The sequence below is a fragment of the Haliotis cracherodii genome, unplaced genomic scaffold, assembly GCF_022045235.1.
Source record: "Haliotis cracherodii isolate W230 unplaced genomic scaffold, xgHalCrac1.p SCAF_6, whole genome shotgun sequence".
NCBI lineage: Eukaryota > Metazoa > Mollusca > Gastropoda > Lepetellida > Haliotidae > Haliotis > Haliotis cracherodii.
Window position 1 is genome coordinate 55939548 of NW_027266319.1, and position 15908 is coordinate 55955455.

General features: G+C 37.2%; 1 protein-coding gene across 1 annotated transcript; it reads right to left on the reverse strand.

Moving 5' to 3' along the window:
• Window positions 1–3888: 3888 nt before the first annotated feature.
• LOC139444944 (uncharacterized) lies at window positions 3889–5010 on the reverse strand. The gene is made up of 3 exons (XM_071225966.1): window positions 4872–5010; window positions 4128–4247; window positions 3889–3947 (listed from the first exon to the last, which is right to left on the reverse strand). The coding sequence occupies exons 1-3, from the start codon at window positions 5008–5010 to the stop codon at window positions 3889–3891; spliced, it is 318 nt and encodes a 105-aa protein (XP_071082067.1).
• Window positions 5011–15908: the final 10898 nt, after the last annotated feature.

Below are 15908 nucleotides of genomic sequence, written 5' to 3' on the forward strand. Positions count from 1 at the left end.
GTCAAATGTAAGGTGGAGCAAATCTTACTGCAATGATCCGTTTTATACAGTAGAAACCGTCATCCGTTCAACATAACTGTATCTGAAAATGTATGCTTCAGCAATAATTTCATGTCAAATATGCCAAGATCATATGATTTGATGTATTTCTTTTGTAGATCACTCTATTGAAGAGACACTGGCATCGCACTTTGAAGGCGATTTCGAGGATGTATTCCTGAATAGTGTTCCCACAAGTCAATAGTTTCAATAAATAATTATAACAATCACCTTTGTTGTGTCTTGCTCATTAAAGACGTCTTTACAGGTGTCATTTCAGACAACAGGTGATCCAATATGTAATGCTTGTATCTGATTTCTAATGTGTTCACTGCCACCATCTCGTTCAACATAATATTGATCTGCAATCGTACAACAACATAATCAGCAAAATGTATATTATATCAAGTATATCTGATATACAATAGAGATGAGAAAGGTATATGATGTTTAATTGTTTGTTTGTTGTGCGAACGCCGCACTCAGCAATATTCCAGATATATGACGGCGGTCTGTAAATAATCGAGTATGGACCAGTCAATCCAGTGATTAATATCATGAAAATAATTCCACGCAATTGGTATTCGATGACATGCATCAACCAAGTCAGCGAGCCTAACCACCCGATCCCGTTAGTCGCTTCTTACGACAAGCATAGTCGCCTTATGGTTTGCTGAAGACCTATTCTATCCCGGATCTTCACGGCTCGTTATGTTAAGCGAGTGAGTGAGATAGTTCAATGTTAACGTCACATCGACAATACACTATTTCAGCCATATCATGACGACATATAGTTATACATTCCTAACACACACACACACACACACACACACACACACACACACACACACACACACACACACACAAATATATATATATACTGTATAAAAACCCGTCTGCAATAACTAGCTAATTACATCTTATATAAAACTTGTTTGAGCGAGTGAGTGTGAGTGAGTCAATATTTAACGCCACATCGGCAATATTTCAGGCATATCGTGACGAGAACATTATTAATATATGAAATTATACAAATAAAAACTTGCCTGCGATGGACAGTATCATAACTAGATTATCACAGTTTAAAATTAAATCAAGTTGAGAGCATGTAAAAGACAACATTCAAGACCTATTCTATCCCGGATCTTCACGGATCGTTATGTTAAGCGAGTGAGTGAGATAGTTCAATGTTAACGTCACATCGACAATACACTATTTCAGTCATATCATGACACACACACACACACACACACACACACACACACACAAACACACACACACACACACACACAAACACACAAACACACACACACACACACACACACACACACACACACACACACACACACACACACACACACACACACACACACACACACACACACACACACACACACACACACACACACACACACACCAGTGATGGACAGTATCATAACTAGATTATCACAGTTTCAAATTAAATCAAGTTGAGAGCATGTAAAAGACAAACAACACAATATAAAAAACGGACAAGGAACCGTAGGGACGATACTTCTGCCACCTGCACGGTTCCCAAGCAGAATTGACACTATCCCTTCAGCTGCTGGCAAGTGTAGTCAGTTTAATCCACCAGTTAAAACTAACAAATATACTACGCTTATAAATGTGATAGTTTAAATTTACTTTGAAAGATGTGGGACGTATGTACCCTGTCAGGGGGACACTGATATCTGATTCTTTATTCTCCATAGACCACCGACGGTGGTACAAGAGCATACATAAAGTACAGAGATAAATATAATATGTACATCAAGACGGCTGTGTGCATTTAGAGTTAGCATTCAAAGTGTTAAATACAAATAATACATATACATTAAGCATGTGGAACGCATGTACCCTCTCAGGGGGACACTGATATCACTGTACTTGGATTCAACCACAAACAATCTTAGTTGCGAAATCGAAAACATGTTTTTAAAATAATATTAACAAAAATATTTCAAATAATTCTATATCCTTTAAAAGCCAATATTTAAACGAGAATTAATTCTACGAAAAAGATCTTTAATAGATGATGATTTGAAAGATTGATCTTTCATCACAAGGGATGCAGAATGGAGGGTCCTCACCCTTCAATAAATGTTCATGACTTTAGCGTCAATGGCCAATACGACATCATCGGTTTTTGACCTTTCCAAATCTGGACTGACTAACCAAAATCGGTGTAACCGATGGTTGGTGTAATTTCATGTAGCGTATTTATACATGTACCTACTCGGGTGTCCCTCTTCTTTGCATGAGGGGGCACGGGTGGCCCAGTCGTCTTGTCCGTTTTTTATATTGTGTTGTTGTTGTCTTTTACATGCTCTCAACTTGATTTATTTGAAACTGTGATAATCTAGTTATGATACTGTCCATCACTGATTAAATATTGGCTTTTAAAGGATATAGAATTATTTGAAATATTTTTGTTAATATTTTTGTAAAAACATGTTTTCAAATTCGCAACTGAGATTGTTTGTGGTTGAATCCAAGTACAGTGATATCAGTGTCCCCCTGAGAGGGTACATACGTTCCACATGCTTAATGTATATGTATTATTTGTATTAAACACCTTGAATGCTAACTCTAAATGCACACAGCCGTCTTGATGTACATATTATATTTATCTCTGTACTTTATGTATGCTCTTGTACCACCGTCGGTGGTCTATGGAGAATAAAGAATCTGATATCAGTGTCCCCCTGAGAGGGTACATACGTTCCACCTCTTTCAAAGTAAATTTAAACTATCACATTTATAAGCGTAGTATATTTGTTAGTTTTAACTGGTGGATTAAACTGACTACACTTGCCAGCAGCTGAAGGGATAGTGTCAATTCTGCTGGGGAACCGTGCAGGTGGCAGAAGTATCGTCCCTACGGTTCCTTGTCCGTTTTTTATATTGTGATGTTGTTGTCTTTTACATGCTCTCAACTTGATTTAATTTGAAACTGTAATAATCTAGTTATGATACTGTCCATCACTGATGCGCGCGCGCGCGTGTGTGTGTGTGTGTGTGTGTGTGTGTGTGTGTGTGTGTGTGTGTGTGTGTGTGTGTGTGTGTTAGGAATATATAACTATATGTCGTCATGATATGACTGAAATAGTGTATTGTCGATGTGACGGTAACATTGAACTATCTCACTCACTCGCTTAACATAACGAGCCGTGAAGATCCGGGATAGAATAGGTCTTCAGCAAACCATAAGGCGACCATGCTTGTCGTAAGAAGCGACTAACGGGATCGGGTGGTTAGGCTCGCTGACTTGAACAAACATATGCTCATGTCATAACTCCTTTTGAGGAACTACCTTTGCTGGTAATGTTGTACGATTAAACAAACAACAAACAAAACAAATATTGTATATCAGATATACTTGGTATGATATACATTTTGCAGATTATGTTGTTGTGCGATTGCAGATCAATATTATGTTGAACGAGATGGTGGCAGTGAACACATTAGAAATCAGATACAAGCATTACATATTGGATCACCTGTTGTCTGAAATGACACCTGTAAAGACGTCTTTAATGAGCAAGACACAACAAAGGTGATTGTTATAATTATTTATTGAAACTATTGACTTGTGGGAACACTATTCAGGAATATATCCTCGAAATCGCCTTCAAAGTGCGACGCCAGTGTCTCTTCAATAGAGTGATCTACAAAAGAAATACATCAAATCATATGATCTTGGCATATTTGACTTGAAATTATTGCTGAACCATACATTTTCAGATACAGTTATGTTGAACGGATGATGGTTTCTACTGCATAAAACGGATCATTGCAGTGTAAGATTTGCTCCACCTTACATTTGACTCACTGCTCCAAGTTGTTGATGCTCCTTGCGAACTCTTCCAAACTCACGCTTGAGTCTCCTAAATGGAGAAAGGTTGTTGCAGTCAGGCAGAATAAATGTTCAGGAGTCAGATTTATTCGGGAAAAGGGTCCTAATTACCCATGAGAGTCAAAACAAATACAAACACTTGACAAATAATTACATTATTTTAAACATTTCATTTGAATAAATGAAGTTGAAGGCAGACAAGAGCTCTTACCATTTTCATCTAAGAACGAAAGGAGCTCCATGGCCGATCGTCTGTCCATTAGCGTCTCAGCTTCGGACAGGTCAATTGTGCCGTCCATGTTTGTATCAAGGTTATCCACATTACGTTTGACTTGAAAGAAAATGGTCATGTTTGGAAAGATACAAAATGAAAGAACACGAATGCATTTTCGGTTAAGGAATATGAGATTGTGGTCACTTTTAATCAGGCTATGAGTATTGATATCAAATGAACATATTTATATACATCTACAGTAACATTCAAAAACATATACACTTTTCCATTTCAAATCGTCATCGTATGTAGCTCTTCGGCTCGCTGACTAACATTTACATCAAAACAAATAACGAACACCATTCTGTCTCATTCTGTAGTGCTTAATGACATGATCACATTTTCATTATGTTCGTTTTCTAGATTAGACTAGTCCATGTAATGTTTTCATACATTCAAAAACAATGTTCGGTGTCCGTTTTCGTTCAGCAATATTCCAGGTAATATAACAGTGGGACTTACATAACTGGGTGTGGCACAGACAATCCAGTGACTTATATCATGAGCATCGGTCTACACAACTGCAAAAAAGAGACGTTAATGTACTTGATACATCACCGATTTGGTCCTACTACTGCCGCTCATTGTTCCATAACTTAAACCGTAACTCCAGTACAGTTTGGGAAAATAGAAGATACTGTATGTCAGGCACTTAATGAAGTACTCTTTGGCTTCGCTCACCCAACAACACCCTGGCTCCAATCTTTGCTATTGTGCCAACTGTGCGCCATCTAACGAACCGTCGTCTCCGTCGTCCCCAAGCATCAGACTGAGGGATGGAGACTATGGCCACAAGCAGGAGGACAAGGAACAAACGCATCTTGGGATGTATTCTGCAGTGAAAATAAATTCTTTTAGCGAGTGAGCGAGTTGGGTTTAACGCAGCTATTAACAGTTATATCACGGCGTGTCAGCTTAATATGGGAGGGAAGGCCGCAGTGATGCAAGTTTTAGACGTTTACCGCGTCGGCGAAACCCACGAGCACGGGTATGGTGCTTACAAACGTAGAAACATAACCGGGGTGAACCGGGATTCGAACCCACAATCTGGCGTGCCCAAGGAACGCAACTCAGCACCGCGAATTGCGGCGCCTGAGACGACTGAGCCCCCCGTGCCCCACTGAATTGTTTTAAGAAGCCGCATTCTCATGTGGGTGTGATTATTGTTTCTGATTGCCTTATGAAACGCTGATTGCTTAAGATGTAATGGATTTGACGACTGACTATCATTACAAACAATTAAATCCTCAGTTAAATCCACATTTTGTAACCAATGCCAACTGAAATGATAAGTTACACGTAAACTAATCAGACAGATAGTGCATAAAGTATTACTTACCAGAAGGACACGAGACAGGTCACAGTTGTTATGAATGTCGTGTTCCTGGTATTTATACATTCTTTCCGTTCATCAACCCGTGAAGTTAATCTGTTGCCAAAATATGTTAAGTGCCTGTTTGACAGAAACGTGCAAATGTAAATATGAAAAGAGATAAGTATCTACTTAGTCCACACCTCCTAATTGTCCTCTTTACGAGGGCTTTGTGTGAAGTGTATTTGTGTGTGATATCTATTTTTTTAAATTGTTTGAGAATATTTTAAAGAAACTTATCACACCTCCATGTCAGAATATTCAGATCTAATTGGTTCATGTGATACTGATAAAATTCTACGTATCTCAAGCGGGAGGGAAATACATTTCTGAGTGGGAAAATATATCCCTTATTCCCCGACATGAAAAAACAGGCTACACGTGTATTTATGAGCGAGGCCATATATCTTGCACCCTGCTACGAAGCACAAAGCTGCACATTGTTTACGAGTCAAAGAATGACACGAGAGACATCACAAGTTACCCTTAGCTCATTCGAGCAGTGGTTTTCTATCTGTTTTCAATTTGTTTTAATTTTTAATCGCTGTGGCAGTATCATACGGAGTATATGTGAATTTGTGCGTCCCACGTTAGGTTTTAAACCACGAGCTGGATACTGCTACAACTTCTAATATTTGTGTACCAGAGGTGTATATGGCCATCTCTGAGAAAAATATATTTTCCATTCAGGAAACACTGGAGGCCTTCAAAACGACTGATGCATGAAATTACCACTGGGTCACAGGTCAATTGACTTTATTGTATAAGCGCACTTTACAGATATTGTCTCGGTGGGGCGTCCTCTGGCCACTTTGGTTCAGCTGCTGTCACATCTGTCAATCACTTTAACATACATCACAGGGGAAAGGTCAACAAGAAAGGTGACATCGATTTCGAGTAGTTCACATAAGTTTGATAAATACATGATCCCTATGTTTAAAGTAATTTGTTACTTATTGAATATTGAGTCACGGTCAAAACATTGTTTTCTATTCCTCCTTGTAATGACAAACATGTATATACCATATCGCCATAGCTTGAAACTTAAAAAACACTTGGGACAGAGAATTCGAAATTCGTCGTAGTTCTTAAGTTCTTAAATGTGTACCCGAGTCTGTAAATGTGTACGTGAGGCTATTGTTGTGCATATAATACAGCACTTAAGTAACTGTAATGTCTTCAAATCTGCACATACACCATTTCGCAAACCACAATGTATATTTATCTATGCTGTAAAAAGCCTGCACGTCAGTCTACACGTCAGCCTGCACAAAGTACTTAACATGCAAATATTCAAAAAAAGGAAAGGAAACGACAAAACAAAAAACAAACTCAAAGAAGCGCATCTCCTCTTGAGGTACCTCTTACTAACTCGTTTGGACCTCTGGATATGGAGGTGACCCTGTCTTCCGAAGACAGAGGTAGAAATTCTTCTTCCTCACGACCACGTGAGAGGTCACCTATTGAACCACCGTTGAACCATTGAACCATCTTTTAGCTTATGTTAAAAACTCATGGATCACAGCAAATGGTGTATATCTACTACTAGACAGGTCACTGTTTGGACTTGAAAAACACGTGTTATACTGCTGTGTGTATATTCACCCAGAAGGATCTACATGGTACGACAGTAATGTTGGATCTAAAAACGGTATATTGCTATTTCAGGATGAACTGCTTGACATCCTAGGTGATGTTGGTGACGTTTCGTGCATTTTAGGGGGTGACTTTAATGCAAGAACTGGCAAAGAGCCAGATTATGTAGAGGATGATATACTTGAATATCTCCATGGCCAGGATACTTCATACTGGGACTTCCTCTTAGACAGGTTTAATCTGTGTAGATATTCAAACGATACTATTCTTAATAACTTTGGAAAATGTTTTATCAATTTATGTGCTGTTTTAAATGTACACATTATGAATGGCCGCTGTGGAAGTGATTCCGAGAAAGGTGATTTTACATTTGTTGGCAATGCTGGAGCAAGTGTTATCGATTACATTATAAGCACCATAGATATATTTGACTTGTGCCAAAATTTTGATATTGAGTCACGCCACGAATCACAGCACCTGCCTATCACAATGTCATTACGAGCGCTTCATTCAGGTGGAAAAACATCATTTGAAAACGCCTACCATAGTCATTCAATGTTTAAGTGGGATAACAGCAAAGCAGATATTTTCCAAGAACGACTGTTATCAGATACCTTTGCATGCCTCCTAAGAGAAGCTATTGATTCTGTTTTTACAAATATTGATGAAAGTGTATCGTTATTTACAGAAGCTATTACATATGCAGGGAATGTAATGAAAAGGGAAGTAACCCCTAACAGAGAAAGTAAACAGTGGTTTGACTGGGAATGTGAGTTGTTAAAAAAAGAAAGATGCACACTTTTAAACCATTTCAGAAAATTAAAGGATAAAGACTCACTTACTAAGTACACTGATTCGAAAAATAAGTATAAAGCTACTTGCAGAAAAAAGAAACAAAATTTCATGGATAGAAGCAGAGAAAAACTAGAAGAAAGTATCAGCTCATCAAAACAGTTTTGGACGATCTTGAAAAACATCAGCAAAAAGAAGGAAACTAAAAGTAACATCGAAATGCATGAGTGGTTTAATTACTTCAAAAATCTTTTCAGCGGTGATGATTCCACAAATAACTTCCCGTTGAACTCTTTTGATAATGATGAAACCAATTTTGCAACGGAAATATTAGATTCCCCAATCTCAAAAGAAGAAATTAAATCTGTTATTCAAAATCTGAAAAACTTGAAAAGCCCGGGATTTGATAAACTTATAACAGAATTCTTTAAATACTCTCTTGATAATACCCTGTCGTATTTGGAAATATTATTCAATACAATAATGGATACCTCTTACTTTCCAAAAGGTTGGACACTTGGAACCATCGTTCCAATTCACAAAAAAGGCTCAGTGACTGATGTTGAAAACTATAGGGGGATTACACTTACCAGTATATTCAGTAAGATATTTCTTAGCATTATTAATAAACGCTTGGTATTGTGGTCGGAAGCACTTGATAAGATTGAGGAAGAGCAAGCAGGTTTTCGACAAGGTTACTCAACCACTGATAATATGTTTATTCTCCAGGCTCTTATAGATAGGTATATTCAACGTAAACGTGGAAAATTGTATGCTATATTTGTAGATTTTTCGAAAGCATTCGATTCAGTCTGTAGAGATAAGTTATGGTATTTATTTAATTCACATGGTGTCAGTAATAAAATGGGTAAATTGTTATGTGGTATTTATAAGGAAGTTAAATCATGTGTTAAACAAAACGGCATGTATTCAGATTCTTTTATATGTCATACTGGTGTACGCCAAGGATGTGTATTAAGCCCTTTTTTGTTCTGTTTTTTCATTAATGAGCTTGCAGCCCAAATCAAAAGAAATTATGATGATGGTATACAATTACATCCTGAACTTATAAAAATATTTATGTTACTATTTGCAGATGATATAATCATGTTCTCGAGTACTGTGAAAGGTTTACAAACTTTGATAAATCAGCTAGAATTGTACTGTGATACGTGGAAACTTAATGCTAATCTAGATAAGACAAAAATTGTTGTATTTAGCAAAGGAAATACGCTGTCAAAAAACGAAAAGTGGTACTTTCGGGGACAATTACTCCAAACTGAAACCTCATATAAATATCTTGGTGTAATATTTTCAAGTAAATTATCATGGAACCGACATATATGTAATGCAGCAATCCAAGCTAAAAAGATGCTATTGGGCATTTTACAAACGTTTGAACATTTTAGCGAGTGTGCTTATAAATCTTTTTTCAAAATCTTTGACACAAAAATAGCTCCTATTCTTTCCTATGGTTCAGAAATATGGGGTTTTGCAGAGGCTAAAGAAATTGAATCCGTACATTTATACGCATGCAAAATATTTCTTGGTGTTAAACATAGTACGTCTAACGTAATGGTTTATGGTGAATGTGGTCGCATGCCCTTGTATATATATCACTACTTAAAAATCATACGATACTGGTTAAAATTACTAAAAATGCCAGTAAGTAGATTGCCAAAAAAATGTTATAATATGATGCTATTGTATGAAAAGAATGGAGATCAAAATTGGGCATACAATGTTAAATGTCTACTGTATAAATGTGGGTATGGTTACATCTGGGAAAACCAATGTTTCTTAGAGAATCATGCCATGTTCATATCGAAAATAAGGCAGACGCTTTTTGACATGTACTTTCAAACATGGAGATCTACTGTAGATGTTTCTAGCAAATGTGAATATTATAGATATTTTAAAATGCAAATATGCGCAGAAAAATATTTAACTGATGTAAATATAAGAAAATGCAGAATATCATTAACACAATTTAGATGCAGCTCACACAGGTTAATGGTTGAAGTTGGCAGGCACAACAAAATACCCAAATGTTTAAGATTATGTAAACAATGTTCTTTAAATGTTGTCGAAGATGAATTTCATTTTCTACTTGTATGTTGTAAATATGACAATTTAAGGAAAAAATATATTGAACAGAAATACTATGTACATCCAAATAAATACAAGTTTATCTCTTTAATTTCACATGTGAGCAAAACGGCTATACAAAATCTCTCTCTCTTTATATATCATGCCATGTTATTAAGAAATGAATCCTTGTAACATTCCTAACCGCTTCCACATTGTCATGTATTCTGTACTATGGGCCTGTGGCCTTACAGTTATATATGAATAAACTGATTGAACTGATTGATTGATTGATTGAACCACCGTGACTCCATCAAATAACCTACTCCAATGGAATTGCAGAGGACTTAGAAATAATTTTAATGACATTCAATTATTGATACAGGATTTTAAACCGTCTGCTTTATGTCTACAGGAGACATACCTTAAAAGTACTGACAAATTTGATATTAGGCAGTATAACTGTCATCATTCATATTCTCCCCCGGGCGACAAAGCAACTCAATTCAAATCTTCAAGCTGTTGCAGTTCGTTTAACTTTGAACATTGTCTTTACCCTGTGTTCCTTGTATATTGCTCCATCCACTATGCTTCGACAAACAGATCTTCAAAATCTATATGATCAGCTACCCAAGCCATGCATAATCGTGGGTGATTTGAATGGACACAACCCTTTATGGGGAAGTGTTACCACAAACAATAAAGGGAAAATATTTGAGGAATTCATTTCAGATAATGATTTTTAAGGATCTGTAATGATGATTCAAACACTTATTTACATCCTGCCACTGGAACGTACTCATCTCTTGATCTGTCTCTCACCGATTCAAATCTATTTAAGGAATTTGACTGGTCGGTCCATGATGACCTCTGCGGAAGTGATCACTTTCCCACCATTCTTAAAGCTGTGAACCCGAATCCTGAAAACTCGACATCCAGGTGGAATTTTAAGAACGCCGATTGGTCATTATATGAAATATTGTGCACTGCAAAATTAACCCCTCATCATTTTCAAAATGTTGAAGATCCGATTCAATTGTTTTCAGATCAGCTCAATGAAATAGGAAGGAAGGTGATCAGTTATTAACTGATAAATCAGACATTGCCAATAAACTTGGTGAAACATTGGCAAAACATTCGTCATCGTCTAATTATGCCCCTGAATTCATAAAATATCAGAAACAACAGGAAAAGAAAAATGTTAATTTTAACTCTGATAACGGGGAAGACTATAATGAAGTGTTTTCCTTCCATGAGCTACATACAGCCCTTGGGCAAGCTACAGGGGCTGGTGCTGATAATATTCACTATCAGCTCCTGAAACATTTGCCTGATTCATGTCTAGAAACACTATTAGATATATTTGACCACATATGGACGTCGGGGAATTTTCCTCCTTCTAGGCATAATGCCATTGTAGTCCCTATCCCAAAGCCGGGTCGGGATCATACAGATCCATCCAATTACCGTCCTATATCTTTAACCAGTTGTGTCTGTAAAACCATGGAGCGAATGGTAAATAATAGATTGGTTTGGTTCTTAGAAACCAATAACCTACTAACTAATATTCAATGTGGTTTCCGCAAAAATCGAAGTACTATAGATCATTTAGTACGATTGGAATCGTTTGTGAAAAATGCTCTTGTTAACAAACAACATGCTGTGTCATTTTTTTTTTTGATCTTGAGAAAGCTTATGACACTACCTGGAAGCATGGCATTTTAAAAGATTTACACGAGTTTGGTCTGAGAGGCCGCTTACCACATTTTATATCACAGTTTTTAGCGGGCAGGCAATTTCAAGTCCGAGTGGGTTCAACCCTGTCTGACCATTATAATCAGGATCAGGGTGTCCCACAAGGAAGTATATTGTCAGTTACTCTATTTAGTATTAAAATCAATAGTCTTTAAAAGGTTTTAAGTGATGTAGTAGATGGGTCACTTTTCGTAGATGATTTTAATATATCTTGTCGTGGTAAAAATATGCACACTATTGAGAGACAGCTACAATTATGCCTCAATAAAATACATAAATGGTGTCTAGAGAATGGGTTTAAGTTCTCTAAAGTCAAAACAAACTGTATCCATTTTTGCCGCAAATATAAACCGCATACGGACCCAGAACTGTTTTTGGCTGGTTTTCCTATTAAAGTTGTCAAGGAAGCCAAGTTCTTGGGTATTATATTTGATAATCATCTAACATTTTTACCACATATAATATGGGGAGGGGATCGGACAACACTCCTTCATTTATATCGTTCTCTTATCCGTTCCAAACTCGATTATGGCTCCATCATTTATGGTGGTGCCTGTAAAAGCAACTTAAAATTATTGGATTCAGTACATCATCAAGGACTGAGGCTATGTCTTGGTGCCTTTAGAACTTCACCAGTTGACAGTTTATATGTAGAGGCAGACGAGCCATCTCTTAAACAACGTCGAATTAAACTTTCATTGCAATATGTGACTAAATTATACTCAAATCCGTCGAATCCAGCAAACGACTGTGTGTTTAATCCCATGTATGAAAATCTATTCCAGTCAAAACCAAAGCTTGTCCACCCTCTAGGGTTCAGAATTAAGCCACATATTACCGCAGCTACTATTGATCTTTCTACTATCTCACCATACCGGTTACTGTCTACACCTCCTTGGCAACAAGTCAAACCAGAGGTAGACCTGACACTAACTACCCTAAAAAAAGCTGATACAAACCAGTTGATTTGTCAACAAGAATATGCCCAGTTGCGGTCAAAATATGATACCCATCGCTCTATTTTTACTGATGGCTCCAAGGATGGTGGCAAAATTTCAAGTGCTACTGTCATTGGATCTAAAAGGGTGTCTCCTAGAATCCCAGATAATAGCTCTATTTTTACAGCTGAGGCCAATGCTATTCTCATAGCTTTGGACTTCATTCAAAACCAATCATCTCAACAGTTCATCATCTTTTCTGATTCCTTGTCATGCCTTCAGGCAATACATAATTGTTCTTCAAATCATCCGTTAATACGTGACATTTTAGAATTGAATAATGTTCTCGCCACTGCCCAATACGACATCGTCTTTTGTTGGTTGCCCAGTCATGTTGGCATCGTTGGTAACACTATGGCTGATACTGCTGCAAAGGCAGCCCTCTCCAAATCAATAACACCACTTCTTCTACCATACAGTGATTACAAGCCAGTAATTCGATGCTGCATCAATGATCTGATGCAAAAGAAGTGGAACACCCAAGTGGGTATCAACAAACTTATTGTTATAAAACCATCAATAGGGTATACCTACTTGGGTTGCTCTTCAAGATGAAGTTGTTTTGCAACGATGTCGTATTGGACACAGTCGATATACCCACGAGTAAAAGGTGAGGATCCCCTGTTCTGTGTCCCTTGTGATGAGCGAATCACAGTCAAGCATGTTTTGCTTGACTGTGTTGATTTTTCTCTCACAAGGGATAAATATTATCATTCAACATCTTTAAAGGATCTTTTTTATGATATCAGTGCTCATTTAATTCTCGGTTTTTTAAAAGAAATACTATTATTTGATAAATTTTGAATTGTTTTAGAATAGTTGGATATTTTTGTCAACTGAGATGTATGTAGGCAGTGCCACTGAGGGGGTTAAAGCAGTGTAAAATTATTGTCCCCTGACAGTGGCACGTGAGTTCATATATATTGAAGTAATTAATATCAACTAGTGTTTTAATTCCTTGATTGTGTTTTGTTTTTTAATATTGGTTAATATTTCATACAACCACTCGTGACCAAAGTGATGGCATAAATCCTGCTGGGAATCATGCAGGAAGCAAAAGAACTGTAAGTCCCCATGATCCCCAGTTAGGTGGTCCAGCTTTAGTCGCCAGTGCTCTCTAGCCAGGTTTTACTTTCTAATAACTGTATTGAAAACGTCTTTGTTTTACTATTGCTCAGGTAAGTTTTATGTCTCCACTGTGATAATTACCTTACTGTTTTACTGTCCTTTGACGACAGAAATTTTAATATAATCAATTTGTTCTCATCGCGATATGGCTGCAATATTGCCGATGCGATGTAAAATTATAACTAACTCACTCACTCACTCACTATGCTGTAAAACAACATACACTCAAACCTCGCTGAATCCTCCAGAGCGCAAAGAGAAATTCTATCTCTGTTGTGGAACAAGAAATTCCGGTTTTTTTCCACGATCTACCCCAAGCATACCAAGAATATCAAATGGCCGGTCCACAACATAATACATAAATAATACATAAACACACTTCATATACACCCCTCCCGAAGAGGACAATTTGAAAGTGTGAACTAAAGTAGATACTTATCTTAGCTAAGCTGTATGACTTGCGTCTTGTTATTCGTACAGTCAAGCTACAGAATGACACCCAGTTGCTTACAACTGATATGTAAATTTGTAGATCCAAAATAAAAGAAACCAAAACATTTGCATGTTTAATAAAAAGCATCTTGTTGGGTACAATTTTGAAACTGAAAGCAGAGTTGTATGTAAATTTGTAGATCCAAAATAAAAAAAACCAAAATTTTGGTTAAAGTGGTTAACAGATGTGACAGCAGCTGAACCAAAGTGGCCAGAGGACGCCCCACCGAGACAATATCTGTAAAGTGCGCTTATACAATAAAGTCAATTGACCTGTGACCCAGTGGTATTTTCATGCATCAGTTGTTTTGAAGGCCTCCAGTGTTTGCTGAATGGAAAATATATTTTTCTCAGAGATGGCCATATACACCTCTGGTACACAAATATAAGAAATTGTAGCAGTATCCAGCTCGTGGTTTAAAACCTAACGTGGGACGCACAAATTCACATATACCCCGTATGATACTGCCACAGCGATTAAAAATTAAAACAAATTGAAAACAGATAGAAAACCACTGCTCGAATGAGCTAAGGGTAACTCGTGATGTCTCTCGTGTCATTCTTTGACTCGTAAACAATGTGCAGCTTTTGTGCTTCGTAGCAGGGTGCAAGATATATGGCCTCGCTCATAAATACACGTGCAGCCTGTTTTCTTCATGTCGGGGTATACGGGATATATTGTCCCGCTCAGAAATGTATTTCCCTCCCACTTGAGATACGTAGAATTTTATCAGTATCACATGAACCAATTAGATCTGAATATTCTGACATGGAGGTGTGATAAGTTTCTTTTAAATATTCTCAAACAATTTTTTTAGATAAATATCACACACAAATACACTTCACACACAGCCCTCGTAAAGAGGACAATTAGGAGGTGTGGACTAAGTAGATACTTATCTCTTTTCATATTTACATTTGCACGTTTCTGTCAAACAGGCACTTAACATATTTTGGCATATTTTGTGTGTGTGTGTGTGTGTGTGTGTGTGTGTGTGTGTGAGTGTGTTAGGAATGTATAACTATATGTCGTCATGATATGGCTGAAATAGTGTATTGTCGATGTGACGTTAACATTGAACTATCTCACTCACTCGCTTAACATAACGAGCCGTGAAGATCCGGGATAGAATAGGTCTTCAGCAAACCATAAGGCGACCATGCTTGTCGTAAGAAGCGACTAACGGGATCGGGTGGTTAGGCTCGCTGACTTGGTTGATGCATGTCATCGAATACCAATTGGGTGGAATTATTTTCATGATATTAATCACTGGATTGTCTGGTCCATACTCGATTATTTACAGACCGCCGTCATATAGCTGGAATATTGCTGAGTGCGGCGTTCAACAACAAACAAACAATTAAACATCATATACCTTTCTCATCTCATGATGATATTATTTGAATATATTGTTTTTGAAACTGCAAAAGATGTCAGTGTAGAACAATGTGAACAAACATATGCTCAACAACATAATCTGCAAAATGTATATTATA